This window comes from Mustela putorius, unplaced genomic scaffold (assembly GCF_011764305.1).
Source record: "Mustela putorius furo isolate JIRA1106 unplaced genomic scaffold, ASM1176430v1.1 tig00003937_pilon_pilon_pilon, whole genome shotgun sequence".
Lineage (NCBI taxonomy): Eukaryota > Metazoa > Chordata > Mammalia > Carnivora > Mustelidae > Mustela > Mustela putorius.
In genome coordinates this window covers 6816024-6836746 of record NW_025422082.1, presented here as the reverse complement: position 1 = coordinate 6836746, position 20723 = coordinate 6816024, and the positions used below count along the sequence as shown (strand labels likewise).

Here is a 20723-nt window from a genome sequence, read left to right as displayed (position 1 = left end):
TTGTCAAGTTTCCCTAGTCTCTCTGCCTTTAACAATTACTCAGACTTTCCTTAGTTTTCATCATCCTGACAGTTCTCAGAAGAGCGATGCAGTATGTCTGCTGTTTTCCCATGATCAGACTGGGATCACTGGTTTTTAGGAAGAATACCAGAGGTGCAGTGAAGGTATACAAAGTATTAACATGACTTCCCCACTGGAGATGATAGCTCCGTTCACTTGGTTAAAGCAGTATCTGCCAGGTTTCTCCATTTCAGAGTTAATTTCCCCCTTGTCATACTCTAGTCTCTGGCAATGAATCTCTGAAGTCCAGTCCACACTTAAAGGAACAATTAAGTTACAGTCCCTGTGAGGAGCATCCATTCATAAATTTGAAATTCTCCTATAAGAAGCATCTCCTCTCCCGGCTTATTTATTTATTCAACTAACTGTTTATTTAAATCATTACGGACTTGTGCATGTTTAATATTTTGGTTATAATCTTCGAATTGCATTCATATAAAAGTATCACATTCTTAATGGTCCTTTTATAATCCAAAGGGGACAATTTAAAAAAAAAGTAGTGTATAGAGGCACTTTCTAATACATTGTCTCACACAGAGGTACAGGACTCCTCTAAGCCTACCACCTCTCTCTGCCTGGTAGTGAAGAGGGTGCTAGCCAACCCTGTGGACACCCTTTGCAAGGATGAAGTACTATAAGAAGAAAAACACTGCTAACTTTACTAACTTGTAATCTATTTTATCTAAACCCTAGTAATCTAGGGTTTAGATGTGTTTTAGATGTGTTTAGTAATGTGTTTTCTATGTGGTATGTCTAGGTAAAGATTTATGTATTTTAGGATATTCTACTTGTCCCCAAATGTAGTAAGTCAAGCTTAAACTCTTAATTTTCGGTGTAATTATCTAAAAATAAGGATGAAAAGCTTCTCCTTACCCAATCTCCGAAACTGTCTGATAGCCTGTCCAAATTCATCATCCTTACCAAAGATCCAGATAAAGAAATCACAATATACTTACCAAACTTTTCAAATAAGATGTAGTTAGTTTATGGTTCCTAATAGTGTTTTAGGAAGAAAAAAAATTTTTTTTAAATCATGACAAAATGGGTAAAAAGATTTTTAAAACGTATTACCAAAATAGTTGTCACTTAAGAGGTTAAAAAAATTGGGGAGTCTGGGTGGCTCAACTGGTTAAGCATCTGCCTTTGGCTAAGGTCATGATCCGGGGTCCTGGGATTGAGCGCTGCATCAGGATCCTTCTCAGTGGAAAGCCTGCTACTCCCTCTGCCCCTGCCCCTGCTTGTGTGCTCTTTGTCAAATAAAATCTTTAAAAAGGGAGGGAAAAAAAAAAAGGGTTTAAAAAATTTAGTAACATAGGGGCGCCTGGGTGGCTCAGTGGGTTAAAGCCTCTGCTTTGGCTCAGGTCATGATCCCAGGGTCCTGGGATTGGGCCCCCGCATCGGGCTCTCTGCTTGGCACGGAGCCTGCTTCTTCCTCTCTCTCTGCCTGCCTCTCTGCCTACTGGTGATCTCGGTCTGTCAAATAAATGGATAAAATCTTTAAAAAAAAAAAAATTTAATAACATGAACAGGATAGAAAAGTACTATACAATTTCAGCACAATGCTTGGGAACAAGGCAGGTCAGAAATAAAATATTTTAATACGTGTAACAATTTTTTTTAAAAACCAAATTCTTAAACTCTGTAGTAGTGACTTTTTTAGCTGTAGTTTTTGGCCTATTGGAGGAATGTGACAATAATCAAACTCCATAAGACTACATGAAAAATTATGCAAATATACATATTTTTCTATAAGGTGATTACTGGATTCCTCAAATCTGTCATTTCCAAAAGGTTAAGAACCACCGCTCTATGGTGTTTCCCTGAAGTGCCAATACTAACAAGTAAGGGCACCTGGGTGGCTCAGTCAGTTGAGCATCTGCCTTTTAATCAGGTCATGATGCGGGGGTCTTGGGATCCACCCTTTAGTGAGTCCTGAGTAGGGTTTCTTGCTCAGCAGATGGTAGTCTGCTTCTCCCCCGTCCTTTGCCCCTCCCCCCTCTCATGCTCTTTTTCTCTCTCTCTCACACAAATAAACCTTTAAAAAAAAAACAAAAAAAACCAAAAACCCTAACATGTAAAGAGGGTTCTTAAAGTCCATAAGCCCCAGTGTTGGTCTCACCATAACAAGAGGATTGGGACAGGGAAGACCACGCTACCATGTTTCCTTTGTGGGAATGCAGCTTTATGATTATTTATGATTAAAAAGATTCTTAACAACAAGCTGTTAAAATACACTTTACTCGTAAACTTTTTATTACTCATATATACAAGACCCACGGTCAACAAGTTAGAGGTGGACATTACTGGAATGAGGAAGAGTTGAAGAGAACTCAGAGAAAGCAAAAGGAGATGAAAGAGAAAGAGTACATCCACCTGAAGAAACATTAAATGAACTAAAACTATGAAGTTATTTAAGTAAAACCGATTTGGGAGACATGGGACAGTTTATGATGACCGTGGAAAGCCAAAGCAAAGACAAAAGAAAGAAAGATTACTTTCGGTCAATCACAGGTGATATGTTTAGTTCTGTTTTCCATCAATCTCCCCCAGGAGTTCATCTTTTATGAGTGGAAAGGCCTGCTGTTATATGTGGGGGAGAGGTATTATTTTGCTCAATCTCACAGAGACAACTATACCAAATAATATAAAAATTATTACTTAGATTTAAGCGCTGCTGACATTCTCCCATGATCATTTCTGTCTTCTTTAACAATAAAGCTTTCCAGATACTGCTTAAGCTTTAGTCCTTCCATCCTTTCCCCATCCCACCACATCCAGACACAGACGTCTGTAACATTCCCACACTGGTTTCATGCTTCCAAAATGGGCTCTATTTTCTAGCTAAAATAAAATAAAATAAAATAAATAAAAAATTACACAGCCCCAAATAAATGTATTTTTTTTTAACTATTCCTTAACAGTAACAACAAAAGACAGAAACCTACAATGCCTTGTGCAGTGCCCTTTAAAATAATTTGTATTATTAATCAAGGACTCAAAATTTACATGGTAAACATATTGGGGAGAGACTGCTGTTTCCGTCTAGAGAAAATTATTACATAGAGTCACATACTTGAGACCCAACCACTGGAATTCCCAGTGACCTCTCCCTCCACTGAGCCTTTGAAGAGCTTACTGACTAGAAAAGCTTGTCTGGCTAAACACTGCCTTGTGTATTTCAAATCAGAGAGCACGTGGAAACCTGCATGGAAGACAAATTTGAGTATCAACAGAGAAGTTAAAAGGCAATTAAGACTTAATCCATAAATGAACTGAAATGGGATTTGTTTCCGAACAATACTGAGAAGGAGGGGAAGTGGAAGTATCTGAAAAAACAACTGGTTATGAACTCAGACCTGCTGAAGCTGCCTGATGGGTACATAGGGCTCCCTTATCCTTGTTCAGCCTATATTTTAAATATTTCCCTTTATAAAAAGGAAAGTAATTTATGCCATAAGAAATGAACTGCAAAAATTAAGAATTATGAATTATCTATTTCCCATCACACTTACTGGGGGCATTTATTTCCAAAAGTAGAAACCATATAATGATTAGATTATGATTTTATGTGCTCAATAAAAGCACATAAAAGTATCTGAAGTGCTACTTGAAACAGCTCAGTTTACCATATAAATGAAAACTGAACGAAGATTAGAAGCCAACATACAATAGGAATAAACACAATTCCTCCATCTATAATGCTCTAAGTCCTAAGCTTTAAATCATTTATTTTTCTTTTAGTAAGGAGAAGAGAGGCAAATACAGTGATATGAGAAGAGAGGGGGTAGAGGGTTTTGGTGGACTGGCTGGGGAGAAATTTGACCATCAGAAAAACAAGACGGACATCTAAGAGGAAGTAAACTTGAGGTGTTAGCTAATGACACTGTGTTAAGGAATACACTTTTAAGAACTTGAAAAAGTGGGTGATGAGGCCTAAACAGGATGAAAGGGGCACTTTGCATTTTCCACCATGTCACCCCAGAAGTTTCCCGAGTTTATAATCAGCAAATGGTAAAGAATGGTAAGTAAGGTCTACCAAGTATTAAAATCTGATTTCATTAACAGTGCCTTATATATCAGCCTCAATAAAGTTTTAATTTAAACTTTTATTACAGACAATGGCTAACCAGAACCTAAAAGTCCCCCTCAATCACTCTAACAGTTATCTTCAGACCCAAGCCCCCGAGAATTAACCAAGTCACAAAAACCCAGAAGAAAAAAATTTCGAAGAACAAAAAGAAGGTGCCTGTGTGGTTCAGGTCATGATCCCAGGGGCTTGGGACTGAGGCTGGCATCCAGCTTCCCTCCACAGGAAGCCTGCTTCTCCCTTCCCTGTCTCTCATGAATAAATAAAATCTTAAAAAAGAAATGTTCTTCAAATTGTCATGAAGTACTTTAAATTCTGGTATTCTCTTATTTGATAACTTTTCCTGAGCAGACTAAGAAGAAATCTTCTCCCAACCCTGAGGTTTGTTAGGAAGAAGGCAGAATGCAGATTCCAGTTTGTATCCTTACTGTACAATGGATAAAGTAGGAAGGGTGCTCCTCTGCCAAGTATCCTGGAATGGAAACCATCCTTTGACGAAGTATTTTATATTTATAGTTTGAGATATTCTTTGGAGAGTTTAGGCACACTTTAACATTTATGAGAACTTACTACGCATACCAGGAATTTTATTTACTACCCATAACAATACTACTACACAGATATTACCATCTCCAGTTTGCTGACAAGGAAAGTGTAACTCAAGTGCTATAACCTCTCCAAGGCTTGTAAGCCAAGCTGGGACAAGCCATACCTGATCTAAAATCCAATGATCAAGTCCCTTTTTTTTTCCCACTACAGACTATGTATGCACAGTCTATAGTGGAAAATTATAAGAAAATATATAAGAAAACAGACACCTGAGGACCTTTTTGTGGAATTTAAAAACTAAGAAGAGAATTTAAAAATGGAAGACAAAAAAGAAGAATTTACACATTCCCTATAGGGAAGACATATTTCCAAGTGTCTATTTGCGGAAATCTCCGAACACCTATTCCTCTTTGTAAAGGGCTAAGTATCCTACAGGACATATGTAGATAGTGGGCATAAAAAGGAAAAAAATTAACACTTACCATTGGTAGACAATAAAAACTGAGCAGCATTTTTCTGGGGTAACCACCTAATTTTGTTGATCTTTTCTTCTATTTCTAAACTTTTCAAGTAGTCAAACTCTGGTTCATGGCTCTGAAAGGTGCTGTAAACATTATATTCTCCTCTGCTATGAGACTGGATTTTGTTCTAAAATGGAAACAAAAATATTTGGACCATTGTTGAAAAATATTTCAAAAAATAAACATGCAATCAATTTCCTACAGACCTTGTAAAATGCTGGTTAATTACTTGCATCTTAAATACAATTATATTGTTTTTTATATTTAAGGCCTTCAAGGAATAAGTAAAACAGCTCCCCTCAAAAAGGGAAAAGCTTAATAAAGCCTAATAACAATTAAGCCCATTCAATAGGAAAAGTGACATTAAAATATGATCATTTGATTATTAATTGCCATTAACACACAGTAGAGAACTATTAAAAAAAAAATCTAAGCATCCTTAATAAGGGAGCACATCTGAAAAGGTAAGATTAAATAAAATTAATAAAAAGGGAAGATTAAGTAAGATAAGCAGAATCAGCTGGCCACAGCACTCTTTCTCCACCCACTTTAGGGTCAATCAGTTATTTATTATGATGTATTGTCCTCGTCTTCCTTTCTCATGCCTGCCTTTAAGTCATTTCACTGCTGAAAAATTCTCAAGAGCTCTCAGCAATGTAATGTCATTATCTGACCCTGACTTCCCACCCCAAGACCACTGTTACAGAGCTCTGTTACTCACTAAAGAGTAACTCACATTCAGCATTACCCAACGAACCTCATTCCACAAACCCATCAACAATTGTTTCCCCTCCTTAAGTCTGCCTTCTTATGAGCCTAGCACACACTGATTTCTTTCATTTAGTTATCAGTGTGAGTGAATACAGTTTAAGCTATTGGATACAGACTACTTGTGAACTTCTTCAGTTAACCCTAATACCTTTGCAAAAGTGAAAATCAGAACCATGAAAGAATTTCATCTTTTCAACCTATTACCACATAACTAAAAATCTTTCCATCAAAAACATTAAAAGTCTAGTTCTAAGAACCTATGGGAAAACAGTTTATAACGGAAAGATATTACTGACAGTCAATTACTTTAAAGTAAAAGTGAATTTATCAAGTGAAATGTTTACGATTACCTGATTATAAGAATGGCTCATTAGTTACTGTTCTCCATATAGAAAGAAAACCTTATTGAATCATCATCTTAAAATCATGTTTTGGGTTTTTTTTTTTCCCAGTAGTTTGATTATCTGGATTGTCATTCATAATCCTAGTTATATTTGAACCCTCTGATAGCAATATCAATTATTGAGTTGGCCAATATAAAGAATGTAGGGGATACCATAAAACATAATCCACACTGCAGATTCGAACCTTAGTCTCATTATCATACTTACACACCAAATCAAATAACCCTATCTATTAAATATATATATGCTAATACTAATTTAGAGAAATTCCATAAGCCTTCTATGGAAAACTGCTGTTTTAAAAGGTTTGTCATGCAGATGTTGGTAAGAATGCAGAGGAAGGGGAAACCTCTCTCACACTGCTTGTGGGAATGCAAGCTGGTGCAGTCACTCTGGAAAACAATATGGAGGTTCCTTAAAAATGTTGAAAATGACCCAGCAATCGCATCACTGGGTGGGTATTTACCCCAAAGATACAAATGTAGTAATCCAATGCGCCCCAGTGTTTATATCAGCAATGTCCAGAATAGTCAAACTATGGAAAGAGTCCACATGTATGTCCATCGATAGATAAATGAATAAAGAAGATGGGATATATATACACAAGGGAATATTACACAGCCATCAAAAAATGTGACATCTTGCCATTTGCAACTATGTGGCTGGAACTAGAGGGTATTATGCTAAGTGAGATAAGTCAATCAGAGAAAGACAATCATATGATCTCAATGATGTGTAGAACCTGAGACACAAGACAGAGGATCATAGGGGACAAGAGGAAAAAATGAAACAACACAAAAACCAGACAGGGAGACAAACATAAGAGACTTTTACTCTCAGGAAACAAATGGAGGGTTGCTGAAGTGGAGGTGGTAAGAAGGATGGGGTGACTTGGTAATGGACACTGGGGAGGCTATGTGTTGTGGTAAGCACTGTGTATTGTGTAAGACTGAAGAATGACAGACCTGTACCCCTGAAACAAATAATACATTATATGTATATAAATAGTTTGTCATGTTATTCTCCAAAAAAAACTAAAATAGCAATTTGATTTTTAGCATAAATGCTATGTTTTGAATTTAAACAAGAAACTATGGTACTATGTACACATCAGGTTCTAGAAGTATGAAGATTGAAAAACACAGCATCTCTACTTTCAAGTAACTTATGTAAGTGAAACTTTAAAGTAGAAACTAAGGTCCACATAACTTAGGTAAGCAATATAAAGAACTAATGGCAAGCACATATAGTTCTATATGTAAAAACTGTATCTATATAGGTCACAACATAAAAGTAAGAAAAGCACAAACATATGAACATATCTTCTAAAAAATTAAAGAAAAAAACATCATCATCCTAAAGACTCAATAATTACTACAGGGGTCTAAACATGATCTATTACAGAATAGAAAACAAAACCATGGAGGTGATTAGCAGTCTTAATGGATTTTAAGAAGCACTGTTGCTTTTCAACAGAAAAAAAAAAAATGAAAGTTATGTCTACAAGGTTAAAAATACCAGCCTGGGCTCATATATTAGCATCCACACCCCTGAAATTCCACTAAAATTACAGTGAAAGAATTTTTAAAGACAAATCAACAAGAACAAAGAACAGCAGCAAAAATGACAGCAGCAGTAACAAAAGGCAGCAGCCATAAAAGAGATGCATAAATGGAGACTGCAGAGAGTTGTGAGCTTTTGCCTTAAGTGAGCAATCAGATTCTGCCTAAAACTAGGAGAGGGATGCGTTTGTATTATTGTAATGATCATGACAGTGAGGAAGTACACACGAAGTACCGTGAACAAAATATGAAGAAAAGGAAATATAATTTCCCTGTTCTTAACACTGTGCCCCCCCAAAAATGCATCACAGAATGCTTTTTTGTTTTAAAAATTCTACATAGAGAATCAACACATTGTAGAAATGCTGTATATTTGTGTTTTCTTGCATAGCTGTTTGCAACTCCCTTTATCGTAGCTTGTTACAATCTCTGAGAACTTACGTTCTTAACCAATCTCTTTATAGAATTATATATACAGTTAAATAAAATATTTTTATATATGAAAATAAATAAAATAAATTTAGAAGTGCTTTATCCTTCAATACATGTAATAGTGCCTGGCATAACACGCATTCAATAGATGACCAAAAAGAATAAAAGCTGGTGCTGGTATGGTAAAGGAGGTTGGAATTAACCCAGTAATTAGAGTACAGTGCAGAAATCAGAAGAAATGGGTTAGAGGTACATATAGTAAGACAACAGGATCTTGAAAACATAGCTCTTCATTTAAAACAAGAGGATATTGAATGAGATGTGAGATACAGTATTTTTCCTATATACTGAAAACACACAGTACAAAAAAAATGAAATCACACATTTCAACAAACAAAATACATAAATATATAAAAGATACTATATCATGACCAAGTTTTAAAACAAAGTAATGACATACTGCGTGGTACTCACACAGTATTGACAAATAAACCAATGGAAGAGAATAAAAGGCCCAGAAATAGCCCTGAATTACAACAAAGTAGCACTGATGAACCAGGATGGTCTTACCATTAAATGGTTTTGGTTAATTTGCTATTCATATATAAGAAAATAAACCTCGGGTCGCCTGGGTGGCTTAGTGGGTTAAAGCCTCTGCCTTCTGCTCAGGTCATGATCTCAGGGTCCTGGGATGGAGCTCTGCATCGGGCTCTCTGCTCAGCAGGAGGCCTGCTTCCCCCTCTCTCTGCCTACTTGTGATCTCTCTTCTGTCAAATAAATAAATAAAATCTTAAAAAAAAAAAATAGAAAGAAAGAAAGGAAGGAAGGAAAATGAACCTCGACGACCCCTGCTACCCCAAACCAGTCTTATAAATTGATTCCAGGTGAATCAGAAATACAAATATAGGGGCGCCAGGGTGGTTCAGTGGGTTAAAGTCTCTGCCTTCAGCTCGGGTCATGATCCCAGGATCCTGGGATAGAGCCCCGCATTGGCCTCTCTGCTCGGCAGGGAGCCTGCTTCCCTTCCTCTCTCTCTGCCTGCCTCTCCCCGCCTACTTGTGATCTCTGTCAAATAAATAAATAAAATCTTTAAAAAAAAATACAAATATAAATGCTCAATAATCAGGTTCTAGGATAACAATGCCCAATACAGCTTTCTGTAGCAGGAAGTCTGTATCTGTGCTGTCCGATATGGTTGCCACTAACCACATGTTGTTTTATGAAATGTGGTTACTGTGACTAAGGAAATGAACATGAAACTTAATTTTAATTAATCAGAATTTAAATAGTCACATGGAGCAAGTAACTACCATAATAGACAAGCACACGTCTAAAAGATCTGGCACATATGTCTTCCTGGACCTTGGTGTAGAGAAGTATTTCTGATGCAAGGCAGAAAAAGCAGTAAGCTCAAGGAAATCATTGATACTGTACTGTGTTATTCTACTAATAATGTCTATTTATCAAAATCCACCACTGAGGAAAGGGAAAAGGTAAGACACAGAGTGAAAAATTCTTCCAACAAATTTTAATTAAAATTACAGTATGATATACTTAAAACCTCCAAAAATATTTTAAATTTTAAAAAGACTGACAATAATGAAGCATTGGCAAAGATGTGGAACAGCCATAATTTTCATATATTGTTCATGAAAATAAGACTGGAAGAACCACTTCTTACTCTTCTGTCTACCCCATGACATAATTTTATGCATGATTATATTACTAAAAAACATAATCAGGAGTATTCACAGCTGCATTTAATAGCCACAAACTGAAACAACCAAAATGTACACTCTACAACATAATGGATAAACTGTAATAAAGCAATACAAAAGAAATTATACAGCAATGAATGAGAGAAAATTATTTCTATACAAAGGTAATACTGAGACAAAAGGCCAGACCCAACACTTACTGCCAGATTCTATTTATAGAAAGTTCTAAAACTATAGATTAAACTAAGTGTTAGAAGACAGGATTATAAATAGGTTTTTAGGGGGAGGAAGAAGAAATCAGTAGAAGGGGAATGAGAAGGGCTATGAAGAAGGGCAGGAAGTTCTATTTCTTTTTTTTAAAAGATTTATATATTTCTTTCAGAGAGAGAGAGAGACGAAGAGAGAGCACACACAGGTGAGCGGGTGGAAGGGCAGAGGGAGAGAGAATCTCAGACTCCCCACTGAGCACAGAGTTCCACTTGGGGCTCAATCTCACAACCCATGAGATCATGACCTGAGCCAAAATCACAAGCTGGACACTTAACCAACTGAACCACCCAGGTGGTCCATCTTTCTTGACCTAGATGTGTGCTGTGTAATAATCTCCTAATGCTTTGTGTGCTTTTTTGAGTATATTTCAATAAAGTATAAAAATAAACATAGCACACAGAAGGTGCAGCCACTTTGCAAACAGTACCAGGAGTGATTTTTTGAAATAAAACTACTCTGTGATCCAGCAATTCTGCTTCTAGGTATATATCTGAAAGCACTGAAAACAAAATCTCAAAGAGATTATTCACAACAGCTATGTGGTAGAAGCAAACTAAAATGTTCACTGATGGACAAATGAATAAAGAAAATGTGACATACACATGAGTATTATTCAGCCTTATAAAAAGGAACCCCTATCATATGCTACAACTTAGAAGAACCAGGAGGAAAGAATTCCAAATCAAACAATCCAGGCAGATAAAGACAAATACTTCGTGATTCTACATATATGAGGTTATCTAAAGTAGCCAACTTCGTAGAAACAGCAAGTGAGAATGGCAGTTCAGGGGCTGGGAGGAGAAAGGGGGCAGGAAGTTGTTCAGTGGTTATAGAGTTTCAGTTATACAGGGCTGAGGGGTATTTTCTAGGGATCTGTTGTACAACAACATATACATGGTTGGCAATACTGTATCATATAGTTAGAAATGGTTACAGAATATTTTGCTATAGTTGAGTAAGAATTCAGCACACAAAAACAAAATACATATCTACAAGAACACACTTATCCACATGAGGAGGAGGTGATGTGCAAAGTACGTGCGTCTGCACACCTATGTGTATGGGTTCGTTTCCTTGAAGAGAGGACCTTGCTATGGTATGTCATGCACTCAAGTAGGCCCCTGAGGTTTAAGCAAACCAAAACAAAATTTATAAAACAATAATAAAATTCAATGGTGTTAGAACCAACCAACCATTGGCCAAGAGGACTGAGCTTCATTTCTTATACAGAAGTAAAATCCAGAAGGAAAAATTAAATTCTTAAAAATAAGTAAAAGCATCAAAATGAAAAGAACAATGGTGAATTTCTATGTATCTTGACAGTGAAGAAGAACTTTTTAGTATAAATCACAAGCAAAGAGCAGAGAAAGGCTGATATCTAACTTAAGAAATAAATATTTAAAGATTAAAAGAAGCATACTAGCAAGAAAATTGTATCTTATGATAGCAGGTTACGGTCTTTCATGTATAAAAAGTCCTTAAAAATCACTAAGAAAAATATTAACACCTTTCCTTGAAAGATGGCAAAGGTCAAAAGTTGGCAATTTACATAAAAAATGGTGAGATATTTATGTATAACTGATCATCAGTAATCAAAATTAAGAAACAGTGTTTTGTCCTTAAACTGATGAATAAAAAAATGTTAATGTTCCTCGAAATATGGGCAAAATCATATACTACTAGCAGAAATATAAATTTTTACAGCCTTTCTGGATAATGTCAATACTTACTGAAAGCCTTAAAAAATACAGATACTCAACAATTCCACTTCAAAGTATAATATATGCAAAGATATATCAACTTAATGCATAAACAACTTCAATGTCCATCAAGTGACTTATGAAATACTACAGAGCCAACTACATTCAATCGCTAATCAATGTTTCTCAACCATCTTAACTTAGGCACAACACTTCCTGATACCCATTCTCTGCGGTGCCCAAAAGCAACATTTTTATTGGCACTTTTGTCACTTGTTATAAAAACAGACTGGACATATTCTTCCAACTACACATGTATTCCTTTCCTTTCAACAGTTGTTTAACAGTCTCATCACTTCACTTAGATTAACTTGAGTAAACCTGAGTAAACATCAATAGATATAAAAACTGAAAGTTACAGAATGACATGTTCAACATGATTCTCATTCTGCAAAACAGTAACAAAAAAAACCAGAACATGCACCAATTGGTTTTTATTCATGAGATGGGATGATTTTGGATTTTTATCTTTTTCTTTGTGAAAATGATACATTTGTTCACACTTTCCATGATAAACAAATCAAGTATTAGGAATTAAAAATAATCTTGGAAAAGAACATCACCCGATAGTCCATTAACAGTTAATTCTAAATATAAATAACTGCACTGTGCTTTTACTAACTTCCTCCTTTTTAGATGATACTCTGAAAATGGAGGATTTCCTCTGCTCCTTGAACAATACGTAAGTTTTAGTAAAAATGAACTGTACTTTAATCATTTCATATAAATGAGAATGGATATTTTTTAAGCTTCCAAACAACACTACTAAAACTTAGTTACTGTTTAGTAATGCTACTTTAATCTTACGTTTGTCAGGGAATAATTTGTTTTCTATTTGGAAGTAGTTTAAGGAGTTTTAGAGACTTGTGAAAAGGACCCTTCATGGACAGTGAGATAAATCAATTTGTATCTGATAACAAGCCACTATCAATGCAAACAAGTGGAACTTTCTAGAATAAATCAAATCACAACATCAATACATCAATGATGTAAATAGAAAACAAAAAAAGAAATTTCAAACATTTTCTGAGCTGACCCCAATAACAGTGACAGTGGTGGAATACCTCAAGATTTTGCAGGAACTTACTAAATTATATTCAGTAAGTTGTGCCCCTTCACTGAGTGCCTACTATATACATACTATACTAAGAAACATGCACTTTATAGATAACTTTTTAGACTCTTAAGGAGTTGAGTTTCAAGATTCAGCAGATGGACCCCACTTAATGCTAGATTTAAAAAAAAAAAAAGGGGAAGAAAGAATTCTTTCTACTAATTTTGTGTGTTTTTACCTCACAGATTCATTAAATATAAAATCTTCAGACCTCAATTTCCTCACGTGTTAAACAGAATTTATCCTCACTCCCTTTGGTGTGACAGGGCAGTTTTGAGAATTAAAAGAGAAAGTGGGTAATGTTCAAGTATCAGTTTTTCTTCCAGATAGACAGGAAGTCCAATCCATCCACATCATGCAGTTTAGAAACAACATGATACAGCTAAACATATAATGGCCTCAAAATCAAGAAGCCTTAAGTCAGTTTCTCAAATTAGGAAACCTCCAACACGCTTTATTCTGACCAAGTCATTTATTTTGAAAAGAACATAAAGAGATATATGAGAAAGAAGCAACTTCAATGAATTTTAAAATCTGTTTATACAACTCAATTACAATACAGGAAAAATGAGGGGAGCCTGGGTGGCTCAGTCATTTAAGCGTGTGCCGTCGACTCAAGTCACACATGATCCCAAGGTCTTAGTATACACCCCTGTGTGTCGGGCTCCTGGCTCAGTGGAGAGCCTGCTTCTCCCTCACCCTTTGCTGCTCCCCCTGCTTGTCCTCCCTCTCTGTCAAATAAATAAATAAAATCTTTAAAAAAAAAAATTGTTTCATAAAGATACATTTAAAACAATCATTGTGAAAAGATATTCAGTAAGTATGTTGGAATCACCTGCCTGTCAATTTGGGAGTAGGCACAGAAAGTAAGAGGAGGGGAAGATCCTGAAAACGTATTATTAAGGGTAATAAATTTCAACCAGATAATGAACTGAATGGGACAAATGATATGTGAGTAAATGTCTAAGTAATTTAGAATCAGGAAAGCAACAAAAACAAAAAAGTGAACAAAAGTTAAAGGCAGTCAATCTACAAAACTGAAAAACACAGCCTAATGAAAAAACTTGTTCTCCTCACAACACGTGGCCTATAAGAATCATTTTAACAAACACACCAACAGAAAAACAGGGCATAGAGCAAACAATTTTAAGAACTCCAAGTATTGAGGTTAGGTAAAACTAAAACCCAGTAAAAAATGTGTTTTCAACTATCAATTTTATTTATCTCTACTGAGGAATTTTTGGTTGAAGTATAAATCGGTAAAATTTACTAAGAGATCTGGCCAATATGACTAAAAAGTAGCTTAGATCCAGCTACTTAATTTCTAGAAGGTTCTGAACAGTAATTAGTTCTTCAAAAATTCCACCAAAAGAATGTTTTTATAGCGTCATTTATGATAGAAAACAAGAAATAAAACACTCTACGTAGTATCTAAAAATAGAGACTACATTAAATTAGTAAATGGAATCAGTAATGGAATACCATATAATCATTAAAAATGATGATTCAGGGGGCACCTGGGTGGCTCAGTGGGTTAAGCCGCTGCCTTCAGCTCAGGTCATGATCCCAGGGTCCTGGGATCGAGTCCCCTCATCAGGCTCTCTGCTCAGCTGGGGGCCTGCTTCCTCCTCTCTCTCTGCCTGCCTCTCTGCCTACTTGTGATCTTTCTCTGTCAAATAAATAAATAAAATCTTTAAAAAAAAAATGATGATTCAGAATCTTTAACAATATGAAAGGTCTTTACATACATTATGCAAGGGAGAAAAAAACCACACCACCCTAAATATATTATAACATCATTTTAGAAAGATAAACTTAAAAACACACCAAAAGTGTTTGTTTTTGTTTGGTGGTTGCAGATATTTTCTTTGCACCTTTGTCCTTATTTACTACATTATCTACAATGAGTATGATGACTTTTTTTTAAGATTGTGTTTATTTACTTGAGATAGAGGGACAGCACAGAGGGAGAGGGAGCAGCAGACTCTCCCCTGAGCAGGAAACCCGATTTGGGACTTGATCCCAGGACCCCAGGACCTGAGCCAAAGGCAGACGTCCAATCGACAGCCACCAAGGCATCCCCATGACTTTTTAATTAGAGATAAAAAATTACTTAGGAGATAAATACAATGAAGTAGTAGGAGAAAAATACAATGTAGTAGTATTGTATGATGTTGTGGAGACGATAGAAGAGGGAAGTAAAAGTAAATTCTAAAATTACTGGGTATTATTAGTTTCATAGATTTTGATCTGTTTGTTGCTGTTGGGATTTGGGAAGGACAATATAAGAAATATGGTTAACTCAAATTTCTGGACAAGAGGTGAAGTGGAAAAGTAATTTTACTTTAATATGTCAAAATATCCTTTGAAGATCTAATCTACTGTTAAGAAAAATAACACTTAAATGAATCCTACTTTGTCTAACAGTTGTTTAGTGACCATCATTCTGACAAGCTCAGCAATCAGCAAAGGTACTTTAAATGATAATCCACATTTGAAAAATGTAATATTCTAAATGAGATAGAACCTCAAAAGTTAATAGGTAGTTGGTAAGTGTGTGACAGCTGGTTGGACAGAAATGTGGAGACAGACAGATGAATGAGGTGAGGTTGCTGGATGAATCCATGAACAAACAGAAATGAAGATGACAACTTCTCCAGGTATTTAAACTATCAATTCAAACTCTTTTTAATTTTTCCCTCCTTAAGCCTACCACAGAGTGTGAAGACATCACTCATTAATGGCTACTATTAAAAAGCTAAGATCCAGTACTTTCCTCATTATTATAAAGGGATGAACCTGATTTTCCTGTGTGATTTATACCACTTAAGTCTCATTACTTAGCAGAGAAAGATTTTTTTCATTTGTTGAAAACAATACTCAACGTTGTGGGTATTCTAACAATTTATACAGCATTAGCTTTTACCCACCTTCGCTAGCTGTGTGATCTTAGAAAGTGAATTATCTTCTCTGATTTCAAGTCATTTATAAATTGGTGATACACTGAGACACAGATAGGAAATAAGCATACATCTTCACTATTTTGCTGTGAAATTTTATAATTAAGATTGAGCGACCTTGGCAGGCCTGGCAGAAAAACTACTACTGCTACACCCAGGTCGAAATGGGCAGGGAAACAGGACAGAGAGTAAGGGTTCACCTTATTAACTGTATGATTGTGGCCCATCATCTGGGCCCCTAATCTCTTTATTGGTAAAAGAAGATTACATTACTAGGGACTGTTAAATTGGGGCCCTATTACTATCTTATCCATGGACAGAACCCAGGGATTTTGTGAACTTGGATATGGTGCAAGTATTTATCCCACTAATGTCCAGCTGAAATTCGGCATTTCTTCTAATTATGGATAGAGGCGATAAATCATCATTAGGAGTACCTGTGACTTTGTCAATATAGAAATGACAGGTTTTAAAATCACACCCAAGCTGTTGTCCACAAAGAATACATATTACTCAATGTGTTTTAACCTTGAAAATATTTTTCAATATAGTTTCCTTCTATGTATTTTATGCATCTAAGACATTTTGAGAAGTCCACAGAATTGACCAGGGTGGAGGAAATCCATGACACCAAAGGTGGAGAGCCCTTGAAAAACCCTGTAAATTTTAGCATTTAATTTCTATGAATGCACCATATAAAGTTCAATACAGGCAAAACAAGTTCACAGTTAGCTTTGGTAGAGGGTAGTAGTGATAAGAAAGAAGAGAAAAGGCTTCTGAAATGCCAGTAATATACCATTTCTTGATCTGGGGAAGAGAGAGACAAGTGTGTTTTGTGAAAATTCACAGAACTATATACTTGTGATTCTGTGCATTTTTCTCTATGTATCATAAGATCTACCTTGGGAAAACAGTTTAAATGTATTTTTAGATAATATAAACCTGAAGCTATATTTTATATTATATTTATATTATATATATATTTATATTATATTTTATATTTCCATTACCCTGGTAGTGGAATATAGACAATTTCAATTTCACATTTTCTATCAGGTGAAGTTCCCAAAGGACTTAAAAAAAAATAAATAAATAAAAGTGGAATCTCGTGCTTCCAGACATTCTGATTTAGTGGTTCAGAGACACAGCCTAGGAATCTGCATCTGAAATATATGTCCCCCAGTAATTCCAGTATTTTGCACTCTGAAAAACACAAACTTAGGTCAAACAGAGAATTGGGGGGGGGGGAGATAGTGAAAGCCTGGTAGCTTAGAAAAGAAACCTCATTTAATAGATATGTTGATTTGGAAGATACCACAGTGGTATTTTCTTGAACTTCTAGTGTATTCTTTCTATAATATTCCTGATAGAAGGGCATCCAGCTCTTGTGCATTTATTTCCACATACAAAGTAAACTAATCATTTTCTTCTCACGCATATCTCTAAACATCAAGACTCTAAATCATCTCTTCTCCCGGCTATTACAGAATCAGTCACTTTGACCATTCCTCACTGGCACTGCTGAATTTGCTGTTCTGACTGGCGCTCAGTAAATACACCATGTTAAGTGAATGCTACCACATCACCCTAGAACAGTGAGTGGGTTCTATTCCTTCACTTAAACATCAAACTAGATCAACTCCTTTGTATAGATAATACTAAATTCTGTTAAACAACATCTTGTTGATTTTGAGCCCCATTCTAGTCTTTCCAAATAATTTAAGAAGAAAATTCAATCTTTTAAACCCCCACCCATCTTTTGTGATAAGCATGATTTCTAAGGTTTCTTCTATATCCTGTTGAGCAGCTTTAGGAATACCACAAAGCAACAAACAGAGAGAGACAGAAAGAGACAGAGGGGAGAAAAATCCTGGCAAATTACTAGCACTCATAGAAAACAAAAACCAAAGGCTATACAATAATCTAGGAAGAACTGAAAAAAGGAAAAATTCTCCTTCTCACGTTTCTCCTTAATTATTCCTTTAAAAAATCACTCCCCACACACTTTAACTTATCATGTACATCAGAAAGCCTTAGAGAAAACTGAAGATCTCAGCAATCCAAAGTCAAGAGGAAACCTGCTATTTCAACAACTGCAAACCACCGAATTTGAGCACCCATAAAAACAAAGCTCCCCTAAAAAGTACAGAAACCAAGCACACCTAACAGTGGCTTGGAATCTCCCAAGAACAACTGTATTGATATTTTCATTATCAAAAAAATATATCCCACCAACTACTTTGTTGTGAAAAGCTATTAACATACAAGCTATGGCAATAAATTAGTAAGACCTATTTCAGGACATGCTATGAACACTTGATTGGATATCAAAACACAAGAGGTAGGATGCCTCATGGAAATCATCTTATCCTTGTGCCTCAATTTCCCTACATGACTGCTTCTATCAAGAGATTCTATCAAACAGAAAACTTTAAGAACATATTAGTTAGAAAAGTATTACCGAATGACAGCAAAAAATGTTACAGGATCACCAGGCTGAAATATATACTGAACTGAATGAAGACCTACCCTATAAATGAATACCTAGTTTCTCTGACAGGAGAAAAGAGGGACAGGCAGCAAGAGGTACCTAACAGGATGACAGGCAGGGGACCTGCCACATTTAAAGCACAACAGAAGTGAGACAGGCCGAGTTAAAGGTATCAGTCTGATATATCAGTTAAATGAAGTTCTCACCCAGCCAAGGGGTGAGAAGATAAAGACAATAATGCAAATGGCACTGTGTTTTGCAAACAGAGCAGCCTAGTATCATCAGAGGTGAAGACATGCTCCATGGACAGGCACCAGCGTGCCCTGAAATGTACACATAATAGCTGTGATTGTTAGAAGGTGGACTGAAATTTAGAAATCAAAGTTCTAATTCCAGAGCTCTGCTATTAAACTAAACAATGTAGCCTTCTGATATAAACTTTTCCTACAATTATCTAAAAACTAGGAAAGGGCCACTTTTCAAACTGTATCACTGTTTTACAGATAAAATACATGTGTATTCATAAAAATATAATCTAAATATATTAGGTACTGACATAAAGGTGCCTCTAGATGTAGGCAGCACATATAGTATCAGTGACGTCAACAGTGACTGTCTTGAATACAGCACTATACCAGAAGCTCCAGTAAAAGATAAGGCTTTAAAATGTGAACAATAAATTAGGTAACAGGCACCAAATTAATATTAACAAGATCAAGTTTCAGAGAAGAAAATCAATCACTACATCATCATTATTTAATCTCTCACTTAAAAATACTGATACTCACACGAAGTAATTCTCAGTGGACAGACTACTAATCTGAAGTTCTAGATAATGAATTGGTCTTGAATTCTTAAATGCAGTTAAGAATGATAGATACCAGTGGCTCTTCTCAAAAAGTTATTTTGCTGATTCTCGTTATCAGGGCATGTTATTTTAAATATCAGTACTTCAGGGGTGCCTGGGTGGCTCAGTCGTTAAAGGTTTGCCCTCGGCTCTGGTCATGATCCCAGGGTCTTGGGATTGAGCCCCACATCAGGCTCCCTGCTCCGCAGGAAGCCTGCTTCTCCCTCTCCCACTCTCCCTGCTTGTGTTCCCTCTCGCTGTCTTTCTACCAAATAAATAAAATCCTAAAAATAAGTCAGTACTTTAGAATCTCCTATAGCATTTCACAAAAGAAATTATCTGCTTCAAAAATCGTTTCCCGGGGAGCCTGAGTGGCTCAGTGGATTAAGCCGCTGCCTTCGGTTCAGGTCATGATCTCAGTGTCCTGGGATCAAGCCCCACATCGGGCTATTTGCTCAACAGGAGCCTGCTTCTCTCTCTCTCTCAATCTGCCTGACTCTCCTCCTACTTGTGATCTCTCTGTCAAATAAATAAATAAAAATCTTTAAAAAAAAAAAGTGTTTCCCAATACAAGTAAAGTTCAAGCAGTTTCAAGTAACTCCGTGTTAGACCTTTTATTGCAATTTAAGGTATTACTGACAGCTTCAACTGTTACTCTTGAGTACATTTACGGAGAGCTCCAAATACCTTTCTTTTGAATAGAAGCAAAGCACAGACAAGTCATTCACGTCCAGGGGAAAAAAAAAAAAAAAGGCAAAAAACACTGAAGGGCACAGAATGCTTAGGGGAATGCCAGCTCAAATTCTGAGTAACAGGGGCGCCTGGGTGGCTCAGTGGGTTAAGCCGCTGCCTTCGGCTCAGGTCATGATCTCGGGGTCCTGGGATCGAGTCCCGCATTGGGCTCTCTGCTCAGCAGGGAACCTGCTTCCTCATCTCTCTCTCTCTCTCTGTCAAATAAATAAATAAAATCTTTAAAAAAAAAAAATTCTGAGTAACAAAATTAACATTCATTTTTTGGTTATCTAACATGAAAGACACTGAAGAATACTGAAAGGATTACATGTCAGAAGTTTGGGGTTCTAGTTGTTATTTCTGCCACTAATCAAGTGATCTCTTAGTATCTTGACTTTCTCACTTGTAAAGAAAGGGAAACCGTAATGATCTGTAAGGTTCCATT

General features: G+C 36.1%; 1 protein-coding gene across 3 annotated transcripts in view; it reads right to left on the bottom strand.

The window, feature by feature from the left end:
- Positions 1 to 20723, bottom strand: part of PPP2R2A (protein phosphatase 2 regulatory subunit Balpha) — an 89814-nt gene that overhangs the window by 12070 nt on the left and 57021 nt on the right. For all 3 annotated transcript variants that reach the window (XM_013061798.2, XM_004763238.2, XM_045069502.1), the window contains one exon: positions 5179 to 5344. In XM_013061798.2, coding sequence (XP_012917252.1) covers positions 5179 to 5344 — 166 coding nt within the window. The remainder of the gene's footprint in view (positions 1 to 5178; positions 5345 to 20723) is intronic.